The sequence below is a fragment of the Aspergillus welwitschiae genome (genome assembly GCF_003344945.1).
Source record: "Aspergillus welwitschiae strain CBS 139.54b unplaced genomic scaffold BDQ94scaffold_38, whole genome shotgun sequence".
NCBI classification, from domain to species: Eukaryota; Fungi; Ascomycota; class Eurotiomycetes; order Eurotiales; family Aspergillaceae; genus Aspergillus; species Aspergillus welwitschiae.
In genome coordinates, this window is record NW_020798732.1 from 248003 (window position 1) to 264282 (window position 16280).

The following is a 16280-nucleotide window of genomic DNA, read 5'->3' on the forward strand; positions in this document are numbered from 1 at the left end:
ATTTGTCCTGATAGCAACTTATAAAGTCTCCTTATATGGGCCAGTGGCCTAAAATCCGCAATATCGAGATCTCATTTGGTGGTATATTCCCAATAATAATGGCTTCCACTCAAGCCATCAACAGTGAATGGGGGTCAATCGTTCTATCGTTAGCTTTTCTCCTTGCGTTGGCTCGCAGAGTCCGCGCCATTTGCAACTCACGAAAGAGTATAGCATCTGCTCCTAGAGGGTACACGCACATAGTAAGTATCTTTAACAGCTCAAAGTTGCAATTGTCTAAGTTTTGTATCGCAGATATTTGCAGCGGCGCTTTGCGTAGTTCAATTGACGTTTCGCTTTTCTGGGTCGTACGCGGACTTGTATAATCACTTAGCTGCATTGGACAAATTTCTCTCGACTGTTATAGTATCAGGGCTGCTTGCTATATCGATCCTTGAACATGGTCGAGGAGTTCAATCATCGCACCTGGTACCGGCATACCTTGCTGTTGCACTAGCACAGGATATGCATGGGACATGGAACATGGCATGTCGAACGGTGTTTGAATGCAGCGGAAAGAAGCTAAGATTATGCTTGGAAACACTATGGCTAGTCTCCTGTATCTGTACTTGGGGATGGGAAGGATACCTAAATTTACAGATGCCAGCTTCAGAGGATGCCGCTGGGCTCTTTAGCTTTGTTCCTTTCTTTTGGATGAGTCCGGTTCTGAAGGAAGGCTATATATCGACGCTTAATACTGCAGGGTTGCCTGGGATTCATCACATGCTGTCATCAAGAACTCTCCGCACGAGAGCCATCAAAGCGTGGACTTCAAGAAGTGAGAGCATTAATCTACATTTTACTATCGTGCTAATATTTATCAGCCGGGTCTCACAAACGGAGCCTTCCTCTCACTTTGGCTCGCTGTCTCAAATCTGCTTTTCTGTTTCCTATTATTCCTCGCCTCTTCGTCATTGTATTCCGTTACGCTCAACCATTGATCATGGATGCTGTTATCCGTTTCGTCAAGGATACAACTACCGACAGCAATAGTGGCCTTTGGCTTATTATCTTTGCTGGGATCATTTACCTAGGAATGACGATCTCTGCAGCAATTTATCAACGCTGCATTGATCGGCTGCGCATTATGGTTAGAGGAGCCTTGGTTGGCTTGATACACGATCAAGCGATGAAACTTCCTGGCAAAGAGGCTGATTCGGAAGCCGTGACATTAATGAGCTCCGACGTTGATAGTGTTGAGTCAGTGGGGGAGATTCTACATGACACATGGGCCTACCTCTTGGAGGTAGTTATTGGCACAATGCTGCTGGCTGCCCGGCTTCAATGGTTTGCGTTCTTTCCACTGGTCATTATATTTGGTACGGCCTTCGTCCCTATTCCAAACTCTTTACTGATAAACGTCATACAGCTTGTTCAAGAATGAGTGCCTACGTAGCTAAGCACTTGGAAGGTAGACAAAAGGACTGGAATGTTGCAACTCAGGCGCGCATTTCCGCAATCACGAGTGTGCTTGGTGGGATCAAGAGCTTGAAGATGATGGGTATGGAGGATGCAGGACAATCTCGTATCTCTCAATTACGTGAGGAGGAGCTACGCCTGTCTGAGCGCTTAAGGTGGATTCTCGTCGTCTATAATGCCAGTGGTAAGTGATCATTATCATATCAATGGCTCTAAGCTAATGATGCAAAGCAAACTCACTTGGTATATTTGCCCCGGTATTGACCTTGGTATTCTATGCCCTATCACCTGGAACTGATAGCTTGCACGCCAATGAGGTATTCACGTCTATCGCTCTCCTTTCTTTGGTCACGCATCCGGCCAATATGGTGATGACTTTGGTCCCTCGTGCCGTTGGTATAATGGCAAACTTTGCACGCATCGAGGCATACATTAGTCGGTCATCGGTTGTGGATACTCGACAGATTGCTGGCAAAGATAAGGCCCAACACTTGGCATTACTAGATCACGTCTCCATCAGGAATTCTTCAATAACGGATGCGCCAATACTTCGAGACGTCTCCTTCAGTATTGCTAAAGGGGAGCTTATCGTCTGTACTGGTGCGGTTGGAAGTGGAAAGACCACATTAGCCATGGCCCTGCTTGGAGAGTCAGCCTCAGGAGGGTCAATGTTCCTGGCTTCGAAGAAAATCGCATACTGTGATCAGGCGCCTTGGCTTCCTAGCGTTACTATTCGGGATGCTATACTTGGTGGCTCTGATTTTGACGAAGAGTGGTACAAGCTGGTCATAGATGCATGCTGCCTGGGTCTTGACTTGGAAGCCCTTCCAGACAGTGACTCGACAGTTATCGAGAACAACGGCATCAACCTGTCCGGAGGACAACGTCAGCGTATAGTATGTTCAATATTATTGCGGGTCATTCATTATAAGCGGCTAATCGAAGAAGGCTCTTGCACGCGCTGTATACTCGCGATACGATATGTTTGTTCTCGATGATCCATTCAGTGCCCTTGACAAAACCGTTGGAGAGCACATCGTAGATAGGCTCCTTGGACCGAAGGGCTTGTTTAAAGCAACGAAAGCAGGGGTCTTTCTCCTTACCAATTCGGGTGAGCCAATCTCTATCTCTGGTATCTCACTATTCTGACGCGCAATAGCACAACTCTATCCCCTGGCGGATAGGCTATTGACTTTGCAGGGCTCGGGGGCACGTCTAGAGGATTCTAGCAACGTTCTTAAAGGAGGACAATTAGGTAGTATCGTCGCCTCTACCGCAGGCGTCGTCCAGAATACTCAGCCCTCCGAGTTGCATGACAAGAAGACGCCTGGTCAAAACGATCGACTGAATGAGGCCGCCATGGACTTATTACGGAAGACAGGAGACGTTGCTGTCTATGGTATGTCATCTCTGTCGACCCATCCAACGCGTGCTGACACTTGCGCAGGGTACTATGTTAATGCTGTTGGCCATAGGAATGCCTTACTGATGACAGCCTGTACCGCCACGTATTCATTCTGCCTGACCTTCTCACAGTTTGTCCTGAGATGGGCAACAGAGTCTTCACTTGGAGAACGTAATGAATATATGGGTCTCTATGCAGGGATTTCATTCATCGCGTGGGCAGCGACCAGTGGCGCTATGTGGTTGGTTACCCTGTCTACTAACCTGGGTTCACTGACATCTAACATATTGAAGGTTTACGCAGTTGAAAGTTGCCATTCGCTCGGGGGTAGTATTACATTCCCAGCTGCTTGAGCGGGTTCTCCGGTCAGTCTTAGCTCCCCTCCGCCATACTACCTTACTGACTGAATAAAACTTATCTAGAGCCCCATTGTCCTATTTTGCTGAAACTCATATTGGCGTCACTTTAAACAGGTTCTCCCAAGACATCGCGTTAATCGACAAGCAACTACCCTCCGCTCTCGCCAATCTAAGTACCCGTAAGCTGCCAATGTCATGCTCTGTGTTTATTCACTGACCGGCCATCTCCCACACCAGAAATATTCAAGCTGCTAATGCAGGCAGCCTTGATTGTGTACGTACAGCCGGTGATGCTAGTCACGATACCACCATGTTACATACTCGTTTACCTCATCCAAAAAGTCTACCTTCGTACCTCTCGCCAGTTACGGTTCCTCGACATCGATTCGAGGTCGCAATTGTACACAAATTTCTTGGATACAGTACGCTAACATACCCCTTAATCTCTATATCCCCTCTCTCAATAATTCTTCTAATGGATACCAGACCAGCGGCGTAACTACAATACGCGCGTTCGGCTGGCAGGACAAATTCGCAACCGACAACATCCAGGCATTGGATATGTCACAGAAGCCATACTACCTGCTCCTCTGCTTACAATGCTGGCTTAAGGTGGTTCTGGACTGTATAATGGCGATCATTGCCATAGGTCTGATAACGCTTACTGTCGTATACCGGAACTCCACAGGGGCCGATATTGGACTGGCTTTGAATTTGATGATCGGAGCGACTACCACGCTTTTACGTTTAATTCAAAACTGGACGTCCTTGGAGACCTCGCTCGGGGCGGTTTCTCGCCTGAAGTATGTGCAGGAACGTGTCTGTAGCGAAGATGATGCTAGGGGTGCTATAGAGCCAGGTCCACGGTGGCCGTCCGGGGGAGAATTGCGGATGCAGCATGTCACGGTGTCATACTCCGAGAACTCAGAGCCTGCTCTGCGAGACGTATGTCTTGTGATTAAACCCGGACAGAAACTCGTTGTCATGGGTCGGACAGGAAGGTAGGTGGTATCCAGTAAATCGAGCGTTTCATGCACGAGCTGACATATTTATTCATTGACTGTAGCGGCAAAAGCACTCTCATGCTCTCCTTACTCCGTCTTCTGGAAACTATGCACGGAGACATTTACATTGACGACATCAACATCGCACATGTACCTTTACAGGTCCTTCGACATCGGGGCATCATCGCCGTACCACAAGATGGCTTCAACATCCCGACCGCGAGTATCCGCTTTAACCTGGACCCGTATAATAAATGTACGGATGATGACATTGTGCAAACACTGAAGAGGACTCACCTCTGGGACAAGATTTCCGCCTCTTCCACAGGCGTTGATGACACACTGGACCTTCCCATGTCAACAATTCTCCCCTTATCCGCCGGTCAGATGCAACTCTTCGCGCTCTGTCGGATGCTTCTCCGTGTGGAGATAAATCGGTCGTCCAAACCGATCATCATCCTCGATGAAGCTAGCTCGTCATTGGATCTTCAGACGGAGGCTATTCTGGGAGATATTCTGCGTGAGGATCTCAAATATCACACAGTCATCATGATTGCTCATCGAGCTGAGGGGATCATGGGTGCATTGAGGGCAGGAGTAGATGCCATTGCTACGATGAAGGATGGAAGGCTACGGGTATCTGTTATTGGCACATCGATGGATCGTGTTGATGAGAAATAGGTCGCTTTGCTGCGTGCATCTTAAGACTTGTGTGCCAGCTGACATTTAAAGTGCCCATTATCAACGAAATGGAAAAAGAATGAGAGCTGTACTGAATCGAATGTATCTACATGGTGCTTCAAACTAACTATGTTATTGATCCTGCGCGGATATCTCGGGATTGGAGTCAGCAGGGAGTAACTCATCAACGAACCGCTTGTCGTCTTCTCGATCTTTCTCCTATCCAGGATTAGCAAGATAACCTGGTGGCTTAGATTCTGCGCTCGAAGTGTCACCCACAATCATTTCCACAAGTTTATCTCCCAGGCGTTCCACGAAAAATCCCTGGCCACTTGAGATTAGTAGTTTAGTCCAACTCTTACCATGTGTTTTTAAGAACACGAATGCTTTACTGTCTCGTGGCAGCGATTCCTCCCCATCAGAAAGATGATCTACCCACATGGTGCACGCATACTGCAGCGCTTGGGACACTTTCTGTGTCTTCGGCTCTGCTCCATTCTGATGAATATATTGTAGCTTGCCACTATCTTGCCCACATGCTTCATTGAGGAGGTCAAGGCAACTATCCGCCAGCATAGAATGGCTCTGTTGTGGCGTTAAATAAAGGCTTGGATGCTCCATGGTGGTAACAAACTTGTAAAGGGACCCATGAAGGAAGCGTATTTGTTTGTTATTATCCTCAGGTATTCTGATAACAGAATGCAAGTCTTCCAACATGGAGTCAATGTCATCCATTTGTATCAAATTTGCCAAAGCAGCTTTCGGTAACATGTGACGATTATAAGTAATAGCGCATAGTATTCGTCGAATAGAGTTCCAGTAGGTGGCTTTCTCATTTTCATCCCAGGCAATGTTGACGGAGTCATCCAAGACGCTAGTATATATTTTGTACAGCACTTCAATTGGAGTTCCTTTTTCAGGCCGTCCTGCCTCTATGTTTCTCAGTCTCTGCATGATTATTTGGGGGTTTTTAGCATCTCGGATGTATTGACAAGCAGTGGCAGCCCAAAGAAAGAGGCCACGAGCAAAAATGACGAAAGTCGGAATGATTCCTGAGCCCCATAGATACTTTGCTTGGTACGGTTCGAAGGGGGCCAAAATCTTGCCAATTTCATGGTCCAATAACAAGTTTATATCCGAGTCAACGATCCTGCTATTAATATCCTGTAATTTTAACATCTTATGAGGTATTCCGGAAAGCTCTGACCGAATGGCGGACTCTGGTCTACTCGCCAGAAACACGAGCACTTTGTTGTCGCAAGCTTGGGTAATGCCAGAGAGAAGACGAAGAATCAAGCGTTGATCATCCTTAGCCGGGCACAAATCCAAACTATCGACCACAATAATCATCGGATTTTGATCGGGTTTCTTGATGAATGCCGTAAGTGGCTCCTTCACGAGCCGCGTCCACTGTTCCAACAACCCTTGATAGGGTAAAAGAGGGCATCGTTCCAACACCTCCTGAATAGCATTTTTCATACTTGTATCGAAGTTGGCCAGCTGACAAGCAACGGTTGATGCAAAGAAGTCCGCACTATTAGCATCACCATTCTCATCTGTAAAGAAAAAGCTCGCAGCCAGCCGCGACTGCTGATCATAGTTTCGAGCCACCGTGCGAGCAACTGTGGTCTTTCCAGTTCCTACCATTCCACTCAGCCAAAAGATGCCCTCGTCATGGTCCGCATCAATCCATTCTGCTATGTCCTTTAGTAAATCCATGCGGGTGCCCTCCAGGCAGAACGAGTCGTGCTCCCTTTGCCGGGAGTTGAAGCAAGCGCTTTTCGCAAAGGGTAAAGTCGAGAACACCTGGACATCTCCTGTCTGGTCTCAGCCCACTGTCCTGCTAGGTGGAGTCGCAATGTACCCCCCAGTACCCATGTAGATCTTCTCTCCCGATACGCTGCCGAAGTTGTACTGCTTTCCGGTTCCAGCATAGAACTGGCCTGAAAGGGCGGGTCCGACAATTGCTTCCCCTCCCATAGTTCCAAGCGATATGAGATGTTTGGGGGAATTGGTGAACACACCTGATAGCCTGGCGGAGATTATAAGCAGATTTGCAAGCGCCAGGCTAGAAATCTACCCCTCAGCAAGTGCATTAGTTTGGCCAATAACTGCCCGATCTCTAGCGCCTGGATGCTGATCCCGGACACTTGTTCCACGAGCCTTGTCTGCTCGGCTGAAATGATACTTAAACAAGCAAATGATAATGACGATTGTTGCAGTAGGATCGCGTGGTTTTTCTTGCCCGCTGTTGACAGTTATCAGCCCAATGGCTCTGTCGCGAGACTACACCGTCGGCATCTTCTGCCCACTTGAGGTCGAAATATGCGCCATTCACTATATGCTAGATGACGTACACAGGCAAACAAAATCCCGAACAACTCGGTATGTGTTGGGTAACCTCAGCGGGCACAATGTCGTAATTGCCACAATGCCCTACACGTTCCGGGGCAAGATCTCCACAGCGACCGCTGTCAGTCAGCTGAAGCGCGACTTTCCCAAGATCTCATATCTCCTACTTATCGGTATTGGCGGTGGCATACCCACACAAGGTATCGATGTTCGTCTAGGAGATGTAGTGATCAGTACCCCAACTGGAACGAATCCTGGGGTGGTCCAGTACGACTTGGGCACAGCATATCATGACAAGTTTGTGCGCGCCGAGCAGCATCTGCTACCTCCTCCGCTCGAATGGCTACATGCTATATCTAGGATGAAGGTTGCACATCGAATGGAAGGTGGCAATGTTGATCACTTCATCGAAGAGCTACATACACGCTGTGCGCATCAGGCTTTTGTCCGCCCATCACCTGATACAGACACCCTTTTCGAGCCGACATATGACCATGTTGAGGGTGAAGCAACCTGTAATCAATGCAGTCGAGACAGAGTTACCCAGAGGCCACCACGCTCTGATCCTACCAAGCCAGTCATACATTACGGACTCATCCTTTCCGGTGACTCAGTGATAAAAGACGCAACAACAAGGGATCAAATCGCCAGGGATGAAGGCGGGGCCATTTGTTTCGAAATGGAGGCTGCAGCCATGATGAATGACTTCCCCTGTCTGGTCATCCGGGGAATCTGCGATTACGCGGATTCGCATAAGAACGATGTGTGGCATGAGTATGCCGCTGCAGCTGCCGCGGCGGTGGCTAAGGAAATTCTTCGGTTCATTGAGCCTAGTAAGTGGATCTTTGTCCGAGTTTATTGCGCAACTGGTAACCTTTTCAATTCAATACAGTTATTCCTCGAATAGAAGATGATCACAACTGCCCATCCAAAGGTGCAGCGTCGTCGAATGGGGCGATCACGGGCACATTCTATGCACAGAATGGCACGATCACCAACATCCAGACTATGACAGCGGCAGGGAATATCTATCTCGGATGAATCGATTGTCTTATTCCGCCTTAGTACCGAGTGTCAAAAATTAGCTCTACCATTCCAGGGTTTCAGTCCATAAGGTTGCAGCCGCACATCTACAATTCAGGGTCAGCGTTAACCAGGTACGGTGACATCATCACATACTCACATTCCAGACCTCAACGTCAATCCTGCACACGATCCTCACATCCAACATCTACCTTAAGCCATGCTCAATTGACTCAATTCACCCACTTCAACTCCTCCTGAAGACATGCCCCCCCAATCCGCACCCACCGTCATATTCTGGCACCGCACCGACCTCCGCCTGCACGATAACCCAGCCCTGCAGGCTGCCCTCTCACTCAACCCATCGACCTTCATCCCGATCTTCACCTGGGACCCGCACTATGCGTATCGGGTCCGCGTAGGCCCAAATCGCTGGCGCTTCCTGTTGGAATGCCAGAATGACCTTTCGCAATCCTACAGCAAGCTGAACCCGAAGCAGAAGCTCTGGGTGGTTCGCGAAGCACCTCAAACCGTTTTCCCCAAGTTATTCAAAGCATTGGATGTCACGCATCTTGTATTCGAGAGTGACACGGATGGATATGCGCGGGAGCGCGATGAGACAGTTACGAAGTTGGCAAAGGAGGCAGGGGTGGAGGTTATAGTGAAGTCTGGACGGACATTGTTCGATTCCGAGGAGGTGGTGAAACGGAACAAGGGCGAGCCGACGATGAGTATTCATCAGGTCGAGAAGGCGATTGAGCAGATAAACAATGGGGTGCCGGATAGGCCTGTTGACGCGCCGGAGACGATACCTGATCCGTTGGGGGAGGAGAAGATGAGGGATATAAGTGGGCTTGAGCATGAGGTTCCATATCAGGAGGATGACATAAATGCTGCGCATCGAACCATGCACAACGACAATCAGTACAACAACATAGCAGGTCCCAAGGGCGACTTCTCCGTTCCCACGCTGGACGAACTCTCCATCGATCCCAGCCAAGCAACAAGCCCCCATCACGGCGGCGAATCCATCGCCCTGGAGATGCTACGCACCTACCTCCAGCAAAACGAAGACTTCATCGCCACATTCGAAAAACCCAAGACTTCCCCCGCGGCCTTCCATCCACAGGCTACGACCCTCCTCTCGCCGCATCTGCACTTCGGCTCTCTTTCCGTGCGCAAATTCTGGCATGACGTGCAGGATACCCTCCAGCAGCGCGAAACAGCCCACAAGCCTACCTCAGACCTCCCTACTAATCTCCCTGGACAACTCCTCTTCCGGGAAATGTTCTTCGCTGCGCAAGCGGCCCTGGGACCAGTGTATGCGCAGACGCGCGGGAACAAGATCGTGCGGTTCATTCCGTGGCATTTACAATCTAATCACGATAAGGAGACGGGATTAGTTGACAGGACGTATACGGTTGACGATGAGCAAGCGGAGGTGTGGTTCCGACGATGGAAGGAAGGGCGGACGGGATTTCCGTGGATCGATGCGTTGATGAGACAGTTGAAGAATGAGGGGTGGATTCATCATCTAGGGAGACATAGTGTGGCGTGCTTTTTGACAAGGGGGGGTTGCTATGTGCATTGGGAGAGGGGGGCGGAGGTGTTTGAGGAGTGGTTGATTGATCGTATGTATATCTATTTCATTCTGTGGAATTATGAAGGTGATGATGCTAATAGGAGCGAAACAGATGAAACAGCTTCTAATGTCGGGAACTGGATGTGGTTATCCTGCACGGCGTTCTTCACACAGTATAATAGATGCTATTCGCCGGTGGCATTTGGGAAGAAGTGGGATCCAGAAGGGCGGTTCGTAAGACACTATATTCCGGAGCTGGAACACTATGATAAGAAGTATATCTATGAGCCGTGGAAGGCGCCGTTAGAAGATCAGAAGCGGTGGAAGTGTCGGGTAGCTGGGGATGGGATGGTCGAGAAGGACGAAGAGACTGGGTTAAGAGCTTACCCGGAGCCGATGTTCGACTTTGATGAGAGGAGACAGACGTGTATTGCGCAGATGAAGGAGGCATATGGGGTGCATTTAATGGGGAATGATGAGAAGGTTATGGATGGGTCGTGGAAGGAGATATTTGAGTACGAGGTTAAGGATGGGGGGGTAGTGGATGAGACGAATGTGAAGGTGGATGGGGACGGTGGTGATCATAAGGGAGGAGAGAAACGGGGCCGACAAGCAGGAGATCAGGATGGTAAAGATGAAGATGGAGGACATGGTTCGAAGAAGAAAAAATAGACTACTGAGTGCTGTTTATATCAAGTCATCCAAGACGCAGTCTCCTCCAAATAATATACACATCTTCCCACTCACTGCTTTTCATGCCTCCTTCGACCTAAGCATCATTGAACAGATATTCAGTTCAATTCAATTCGTTCCATTTCCATCATGCACATGCTTAGTGCGCTCTAACCCCTTCCCAGAAGGTAAAAGAAAATATATCCATGTAGTCACCCTCAGTCAAGTTGTATCTATCTATGTGTCCCCAAAGCAACAAAAGATCAAAGATATGTAACCGCCTCTTTAGTCGCCGGAAAGACAAGAGTAATCAGTCCCCTTGTCCAAGACCTTATCCGCCTCATCTAGGTGGGCGTGGAACTTGCCCCGTTTTGAAGCTCTTACCACCAACCCGGGCCCAATTGCCCACAACATACTGGGCAGTCGAAAGTGAGGTTCCAGTGAGAGTAACGGCGCCCATCGTTCTCAAAGACACCCTGGCGCAGCTCAGGAATGTAATCCAGGGACTGGGAGACACCACTCACTTAGGTATCAACTGATCTTACTACTCAGTATACTTGCTCACAATGACAGGGGTATGGATGGGTTGTGGAGGGAGGTGTTTGCATCCGAGGAAATCGATGAGAATAATGGGAAGGTGCATTCGAGTACCACTATCATCACATCATCGTGACTGCCTCTTCCTAGAAAGGTCCCTCTCTTCAATTCCCACCATTTCTCATTCTTCCTCACTTTTCCTTTCACCATCCCCCGCTTACTTCCAACTCGTGCCTCCCCCTCGATCACAACTTCGTCTTCTGTCAGTTTGATCTTCGTTTAGCCGCCCCGTGGCACACGGCGTAAGCTGGTGCCAGTATTCCTGCCCCTGTTCTCTCGCTCGCCCGGTACACGGCGTAAGCTGGTACCGGTATCCCCTCATCCTCTCGTCCGGCCTCCTCGTCTCCTTGTCTGGCTGGCACACGGCGTAAGCTGGTGCCGATAGCCCCTTGTCGTCTCGTTTGTCGTCCGCCTCCTCCCCTCGTCGTCTCTCGACCGGCTGGTACACGGCGTAAGCTGGTGCCAATAGCCCCTCGTCTTCTCGTCCCGCCTCCTCGTCCCCTCGTCTGGCTGGCACACGGCGTAAGCTGGTACCGATAGCCTCTCGTTGTTTCGTCCGCCTCCTCCCCTCATCGTCTCGTTCGACTGATCCCCTCGTCCCCTCGTGCGGCTGGCACACGGCGTAAGCTGGTGCCAATAGCCCCTCGTCTTCTCGTCCCGCCTCTTCGTCTCGTCCTTTCTCGACCGGCTGGTACACGGCGTAAGCTGGTGCCAATTTTTTCGTGATGTCGACATCCACTCCTACCTCGCAATCTACCTATCCTTCTCCCAACCAGCCCTTGTCGACCATGGGCCCTGCCGACGAGCTCCTTGATCCACGGCGACGTGATCTTATCGCACGACTCTCTCGATTTATGGAAAATCCAGAAACTGATTCGATCGGATGGGCTTGCTTGTGGTTTGCAGATCTCTCTACAATGGAGGATCTTATCAAAGCCTGTGAACAGAATCCGCCAACCGTCTCCCGTCATATATCCGCTGCTCTGAAGAAGAATGACCAGAGAGCACAAGCTATCAGAGCTTGTAAGTGAATCGACTGACCATGTAATCGATCTTGCGCTGATCCAGTACCAGGGGCATCTGCACGGTCCAGTGAAGACTCGGGAGAGCCTTCTGCAGACGAAGAATCAGACACAGAAGAGCCTCCAACTAAGAAGCGCCGGCTTACTTCGGATCCTTGTCGTGCAAAAGAGCTAGTAAGTTGAACAGACATAATATCCGATTGAGTCACTGTTTTACTAATACTACCAAGTGCGAGGAGCGAGATGATGAGAAGTGTGTTCTCACCGGTTGCACTGTTCCAGTCGAAGTGGTGCACATAATCCCCAGAAGCCTCGGCAAGGGTGAAGAGGGACTCAGCGACTTTTGGGAAGCTTTAGAGTGTTACTGGTCCTCAGAAAATGTCAGCGCCTGGAAGGAACAGGTCTTAGACCCAGATGGAGTCGACACCTGTTCTAATCTCATGTGTCTGGTGAATGTGGCCCGCAGATTATGGGAACTTGCGGTGTTTGCCTTGAAACCTCTGTCCCTGAGTGAGGATAAAAGGCAACTTGAAGTACAATTCTATTGGCTGCCGATGAACAGGTACCGACAGACAATGCCAGTAACGGCCATCCCCAGTCCTTTCCCTCACGATCTTTCCAGCACGAATGCTGGATATACAACCGTGCTACGTAATATTGTCACGCACTCGACGATATGCTCTGGGGACATCTTTACCTTTAAGACTGATGACCCAGTGGGTCACCCCCTTCCATCCATGCAGCTACTGAACATGCAGTGGATTCTAACTCGGGTCCTTGCCCTCAGCGGCGCCGCCTGGGTGACCGAGGAAGAGGAAGACCAATAAAGCGCTCTCTTGAGAAGGTCTTGCGAATCGTGCAGCCAGCTTGTTTCTGAGAGAAACCCATTAGCTTCGAGGAGAATGTGGGCTTTTTTTATACGGGTTGCACGGCTTTATTTGTCGGTATTGATAGCCAATAGCCAATAGCCAATAGCTGTGTAGGTGTGTTACGTCACATATTCTTTACTTCATTGCTGTTTGCCTTCAAATAGTAAAGACCTGAGCCACTCCGTAGGATAATCCTCTACAAGATCAAGGCGCGGGACAGTGACTGCTGCAGCTGCGGGAAGGCGTCCCAGACCGGTGAAGCACCTGCATAGCTAGCATCTTCCAGTAGCAGGCTCGATCAGATATAAGAAATCAAAAGGACTATACAGAGTCTAAAAGAACGGAAACTGACACGGACGGCCGCCGCGCGGATGGAGGACGTGCTGAGAGAGCTAACCCGTCTGAAGCTGCTGACAAGGCGAAACCGTCGGGCACTGGCGGTCGCTACCGCACTGGTCCATCACGACCCTCACGGCCTTGCCGACACTGCAGAGGCGATCACTTTGACCAAGAATATGACAAACGCGATCAACACGATCGTTGTATATACCTAATAAAATGAAGAGTCAAGTTGGATGATAACGAGTCCGACGCTGACTTAAAGGGTCTGTCAGAGCCCAGCTCAGACTCTGACTCCGAGACAGAAAACTAGTGCCTCCCTCAGGGGTGGAGGACCCTGAGGATAAAGCAGAGCCTCTGATGTCTATTCTTAACAAGAATAAGCATGTTTTATATACTATCTCTGTAAAGCAGTTATCACAGGTGCTTACTTTATATATGGTAATATCTAAGTTATATAATAAGATGCCTATTTGCCTAGACACAGGATCCGATTTGATTTGTATCTCACGAGACTACCTGAACCGATACTTCCCAGGTGCGACCGTCTGATGTCAGACTGCAGTACTGAACACGCTTGGCTTGAATATTACTGCTGATAGAGTGGTCTTCTTGTGTATCCCCTTAGCGGAAGGACATATAGAGACGAACGTACTGGTGCTGGAACGAGTCCTGACCGGCATTTTGATTGGCACAGATGCTTGCAATGCGAACAGCATTATTATCAACTTCCCTAAGTCGCGTGTCCGATTTAATTGAATTATCAAAGCAAAGTTTCTTAAACTGAGTGATACACGAGCGAGTCTCACTGATATTGGGCAAGTCCTTTGTCACATTCGAATCTCTCTCTCGCAGATAAACAGCAGATGGTCGCGAGACGAGTCATGCATGATGTGGATAGTAGTAGTAGTAGTAGTAGTAGTAGTAGTAGTAATATACCTGATATAGCTGGTCTTACTAGTGGCCTTACTGTGCAGGTGTTCCCTAGGCCCCTAGAAAGATTATTTATCATGTATATATAAAGTATAGATATAATACAAAGCATGGTATTGACCCTGCGCCACCCGCCCCGGGTTTTAATACTATTGCTAAGACATCACGTGCTCGAAAAGCTTACTGAAAAGTGTATTATACCTTTGGTTTTATCCCCCTGTTCCCCTTAACCTCCCGTAGAGCTGTACCTGGCTCTGCTTGGTGTTCTCTGTATGGCAACTATATAAGTTATTGCGCTAGCGCAGGCAGCACCTGGCCTCTGCAGATTACCGCGGATCTTTCTCGTGGCTGTAATTAACATGGCCTGCTCGCGGGGTGATACCCGCTTGCAGCCTGCCTGATCTGTATACACAATGTCTTTTCCCTTCCATCTTGTACTCGTTGGTAATCAGCGGGTCTTTATCAAACTGGTTCAAGAGCCCCGTTTTAATCGATAAAGTCAGCGACGTAGTGAGCCGCGGCGGGCTCGCTTACCAACGCGTCAAAGTCATCCCACTTGACTGCGATCCTCTGCTCCCTGGGCCTCTGTCGGAGCTCTAGCTGAGCCCGCGAAGCCTCTCGCAGTCAAACAGGACATTCTTCGATGTGGATAGCAATAAGGTGGATACAGTAAGCGATTACCACTTTCACAGACCATTTGTGTATCCCTACTCGATAAGGAAAGAGACTTGGCTAGGCAGAGATGGCCTTGCAAGAAATAAGCTACCAAAAGAAAAGCCACTTTTTAATTCACTTTATCATGTAGAGAGATACACTGAGCACTCAGCTAAGGCTAAGTACTATTGCTATAATTTGGTTTCTTCTTGGCGGGTGTATAATCATAGTATAAATCATGTCATGAGATACTTGGGCGGCAGCTACTTACTAGTACCAGCAATCGGGAGTTGCGGCTGGCAGTGCGGCTGTTTATATGTTTTCCGTGTCGACTTCGCAGGTTCTCTCACGTTAGCTCATGTAATAAACTGTCAAAGAAACTGGGGGGTGCACTACTCATCCGAGTATGAAATGATATTACTACACAATATACCTGAACTAATTGACAAGGCTATGAATGGGTCACGCAGGGAAGTGTTTAAACTTAGAAAAAAGATAAGAGGACTGTAATTTCATCTATAATCGTCTCCGTTTAAATTTATATTCCCTTTCAAGGAATGAACAGTCATACCTATCCTCCCACTCACTACTACCAGTACTAGTATCACCCCGTCTCTTCACTGTCTGTCTCATACCAGGATCATAAGAGGAAAAGCAATAGACTCTCTCCTCTTCACATCCCCTTCCACCTAAGACCCAATAAGCACACACATATCCCAATCAAACCCATCTCCAAAAAGAAAAAGAGAACATACCTATACCCGCACCACCCATATCCAAACTATGCCTATATCTATGTCCCAAAAGAAACAATAGATCACGAATATGTAACCGCCTCCTTAATCCCTCCCGAAGCAGCGCATGCTGATATCGTCGATGATGGAGTCTATTTCTTAGGTCGTGGGTTATTTGCTCATATATCGGGGATGGTCTTTGTTGGTTTATGGTGTTATTCTGATAGGTATGATATGCTTTGTGTTGTGTAGATTGGTTTGGACGGGCATGTGTGTATTGATGTTCATTTGGGAGTGGGTAGCCGTAGGCTGGATATGCAATAACGGAAGGATGTTTCTGATTGTGAGCCATTATTGGAATTTGTAGGTAGGATATGGAGATGTCATGATGGTGGTATTGAGGGATATAGTATATCCTTTGTTCATGGGGGTGGTAATATGAGGACGACATGATTATGAGAATCAGATTGGAGAAGTTTGGTTTGTAGACTACAGGAATCGGATCGGGTATATCCATATTTTAAGTACCATTAATGCTAGTACTCCGTATCGCTACTCAACATACTATCTATACTATAAGGTTGACTGGCTAGTAC

At 48.6% G+C, this 16280-nt stretch overlaps 5 protein-coding genes across 5 annotated transcripts; 4 read left to right on the plus strand and 1 right to left on the minus strand.

Annotated features, from left to right (window-relative positions):
* Positions 1 to 982: 982 nt before the first annotated feature.
* On the plus strand, positions 983 to 5041 carry BDQ94DRAFT_182530 (ATP-binding cassette transporter; the record flags this gene model as incomplete). Its single annotated transcript, XM_026774176.1, has 11 exons — positions 983 to 1358; positions 1409 to 1642; positions 1690 to 2354; positions 2407 to 2569; positions 2618 to 2857; positions 2906 to 3104; positions 3157 to 3228; positions 3286 to 3401; positions 3460 to 3644; positions 3709 to 4223; positions 4289 to 5041. The coding sequence occupies 11 exons, from the start codon at positions 983 to 985 to the stop codon at positions 4905 to 4907; spliced, it is 3384 nt and encodes a 1127-aa protein (XP_026622305.1). The 3' UTR covers positions 4908 to 5041.
* BDQ94DRAFT_182532 (ATP-binding protein) lies at positions 5040 to 6887 on the minus strand (the record flags this gene model as incomplete). The annotated part of the gene is made up of 3 exons (XM_026774177.1): positions 5040 to 5126; positions 5187 to 6724; positions 6782 to 6887. 3 exons carry the CDS (start codon positions 6885 to 6887, stop codon positions 5040 to 5042), a joined length of 1731 nt encoding a protein of 576 aa, XP_026622306.1.
* A 289-nt stretch (positions 6888 to 7176) lies between these two features.
* On the plus strand, positions 7177 to 8300 carry BDQ94DRAFT_174068 (purine and uridine phosphorylase; the record flags this gene model as incomplete). Its single annotated transcript, XM_026772271.1, has 2 exons — positions 7177 to 8092; positions 8152 to 8300. The coding sequence occupies 2 exons, from the start codon at positions 7177 to 7179 to the stop codon at positions 8298 to 8300; spliced, it is 1065 nt and encodes a 354-aa protein (XP_026622307.1).
* Positions 8301 to 8547: 247 nt separating this feature from the next.
* On the plus strand, positions 8548 to 10536 carry BDQ94DRAFT_174069 (Cryptochrome/photolyase FAD-binding domain-containing protein; the record flags this gene model as incomplete). Its single annotated transcript, XM_026772272.1, has 2 exons — positions 8548 to 9913; positions 9977 to 10536. The coding sequence occupies 2 exons, from the start codon at positions 8548 to 8550 to the stop codon at positions 10534 to 10536; spliced, it is 1926 nt and encodes a 641-aa protein (XP_026622308.1).
* A 1322-nt stretch (positions 10537 to 11858) lies between these two features.
* BDQ94DRAFT_182533 (HNH endonuclease signature motif containing protein) lies at positions 11859 to 12982 on the plus strand (the record flags this gene model as incomplete). Its single annotated transcript, XM_026774178.1, has 3 exons — positions 11859 to 12156; positions 12208 to 12329; positions 12386 to 12982. 3 exons carry the CDS (start codon positions 11859 to 11861, stop codon positions 12980 to 12982), a joined length of 1017 nt encoding a protein of 338 aa, XP_026622309.1.
* Between the last annotated feature and the right edge of the window lie 3298 nt (positions 12983 to 16280).